Source organism: Chrysochloris asiatica, unplaced genomic scaffold, assembly GCF_000296735.1.
Source record: "Chrysochloris asiatica unplaced genomic scaffold, ChrAsi1.0 scaffold00094, whole genome shotgun sequence".
NCBI lineage: Eukaryota > Metazoa > Chordata > Mammalia > Afrosoricida > Chrysochloridae > Chrysochloris > Chrysochloris asiatica.
Window position 1 is genome coordinate 11,321,922 of NW_006408612.1, and position 2,235 is coordinate 11,324,156.

Genomic DNA, 2,235 nt, shown 5'->3' on the forward strand with positions numbered 1-2,235 from the left:
TATAATATTTATTCTTAAATTCAACTCAAAATGCTATAGACATAAAACAGGAGCATATAAATTTTTCTTCTATAGAATTATTTGAAAAGTTATTACAACAGAAATTTCTACAGGCATTTACCATTTGAAAACATTTCAAACGTCTTTTAACTATATGACGGTGAAAAAATAAGTACCAGTTTCCATAAATGACTCTAGCCTGCAGATTGTGGTATATTCTCTCTTATGTACAGGTCCTCCCTCTTGGGAAAGGGTATACTCAGGAAGTCTCCAGCCACGATGAATAGCCAATTCCTAAGAGCAAGATAAGGCTTTAATAGTAACTATGCAATGACTCAAATACAAAACCAATACTTTTTGTGATTTTGATTGCATTTCTATATTTGAAAAGAACAACATTATACAATGAGGGAAGACCCTATAGTTCCCATAGATATTCCAACACTTTTTATATTTTATAAGCCTGAAGTACCAAAAGTGAACAATGGCGTTCTTCCATCTCAATGGTTAAGGCTAGGATTCTCATTGGTTTGGCAGTTAAGACATAGTAATTCCCAATGATGAGATCTACTATGAGCAGCCAATCAATTCAAAGGCCATTTTCTTGGGGATGTAGCCTGCTTCCAATATACTAAACACTCAAAGTTTGCTTTCTCCTGCACCTGGCTTGTCATTTGACTTCTGGTTGTTTGGACTTGAACCAGTAGCCTGCCAATCCTGAGAGTTGTCAGCAGTCAGCTATCTTACCTGCCTGCCACCTGACCTGCTGATCTTGGTTCATCAGTACTGCTGCTACATGAGTCAGAAGCTTCCAACTCTACATCAGACCAATGGTCTTGGGGCTTGCCAACCTCTACAACTGTGTGAGTCATTTTCTTGATATAAACCTCTCTTTACACACATACATAAGCTTCACTGGTTTTGCTTCTCTAGAGAACCCAGCTAAAGGCATCCATTAAACCAAAGTTAGTTGAGATCATAGAGCTCAAGTAAAAAGACAGGCTACTGTCATCCTCTTCAGGAACACCTGAGAGTACATCTCCAGGTGTCACTATCCTCAGTTCTCCCTTCCATACCCACAGCTAGCTAATTACTGCATTTCACCAAAAGCAGAAGAGGCACAGACACAGCAAACAAACAAACACCTGGATGAAGGTGAGGAAAAAGGTAAAGAAAACCTCACAGAGCAGAAGAGAGAGACCAAAGGACTGGCTGGATAACAGCAAAGGCAGCTGCCCAACAGAGCAAATGGGTAATCTACAACAAAGATATTCTGCATGCAGAAATTCAAAGCTGAATAAATATATATAAAATAAGCAAATAACTCCACAAGCCAAAGGCAGATATTGTATATGGTTGAAAATCCAAAATGGAAATAAATAGAAAAATAATTTCAACATCTGTAACACATAATGATTGTAATTTGGAAAATAAAACGTTTCATCATCATATCTTTAAAATACCAATTCCAAGTCTTAGCCCCTGTGATGTCATCAATATATTACATCTTTTATCCAAAGACAAAATGTAAAGTACAGAAAAACTGTATAACTTACCTGTAATGAACCAATAGGATTAAGCTGGTTCTTTGGTTGCTTGGAAGGGTCAGGCATCGAGGGGTCAGGAACTGCAAAGCTAAACATTTTTATAAAAGTGTTATATAACAAATGACTAAATAAATAAGCATCTTTTTATTTTTAACTAAGCTTTTGCTCTTGCCATTCCTTATACTGGGAATGTCTTTCTCTCTAACTTCTTCTATGGGCATCCAGTCTACCTAGCATCCAAAGTTTACGTCAAATGCCACTTCTTTCTAGAAGCCTCTCTCTTAAGAAGCTTAGAGAGCAGTGAGTTTGTGTTAATGGAGAAGACACAATTCAGGAAAGGAGAGTGAAGTGAGAATGAGTGCACAACTTAAAGAATATAACAAATGTCGTGGAACTGTACAGAGAAATTGGAGTATGTTCTGCGGATATTTGCAACATCAACACAAATAAACTGAAGAAAATATTACGTTTATCTCTTTACCCCAATGGAACAAAATCTTTCCATCTTTTGAATCACTGGTTCTTAAAGAAATTATTTCATCATAATTATCTACTCTTATAAACACATTATTTGTCTGCTATCATCATCCCTCTTCTCTGTTCATACTGTACACTCATTGATGGTAGGACAAACCATTACTCACTCTTACAAGCATTGTAGTATTTTGCACTTAAAAGAGGCTCAATA

General features: G+C 36.6%; 1 protein-coding gene across 1 annotated transcript in view; it reads right to left on the reverse strand.

Moving 5' to 3' along the window:
- The window catches only part of PRKRA (protein kinase, interferon-inducible double stranded RNA dependent activator), a 32,109-nt gene that overhangs the window by 14,187 nt on the left and 15,687 nt on the right, over positions 1 to 2,235 (reverse strand). The window contains exons 4-5 of the mRNA XM_006866687.1: positions 1,557 to 1,635; positions 177 to 294 (exon numbers count right to left, since the gene is read on the reverse strand). Coding sequence (XP_006866749.1) covers positions 177 to 294; positions 1,557 to 1,635 — 197 coding nt within the window. The remainder of the gene's footprint in view (positions 1 to 176; positions 295 to 1,556; positions 1,636 to 2,235) is intronic.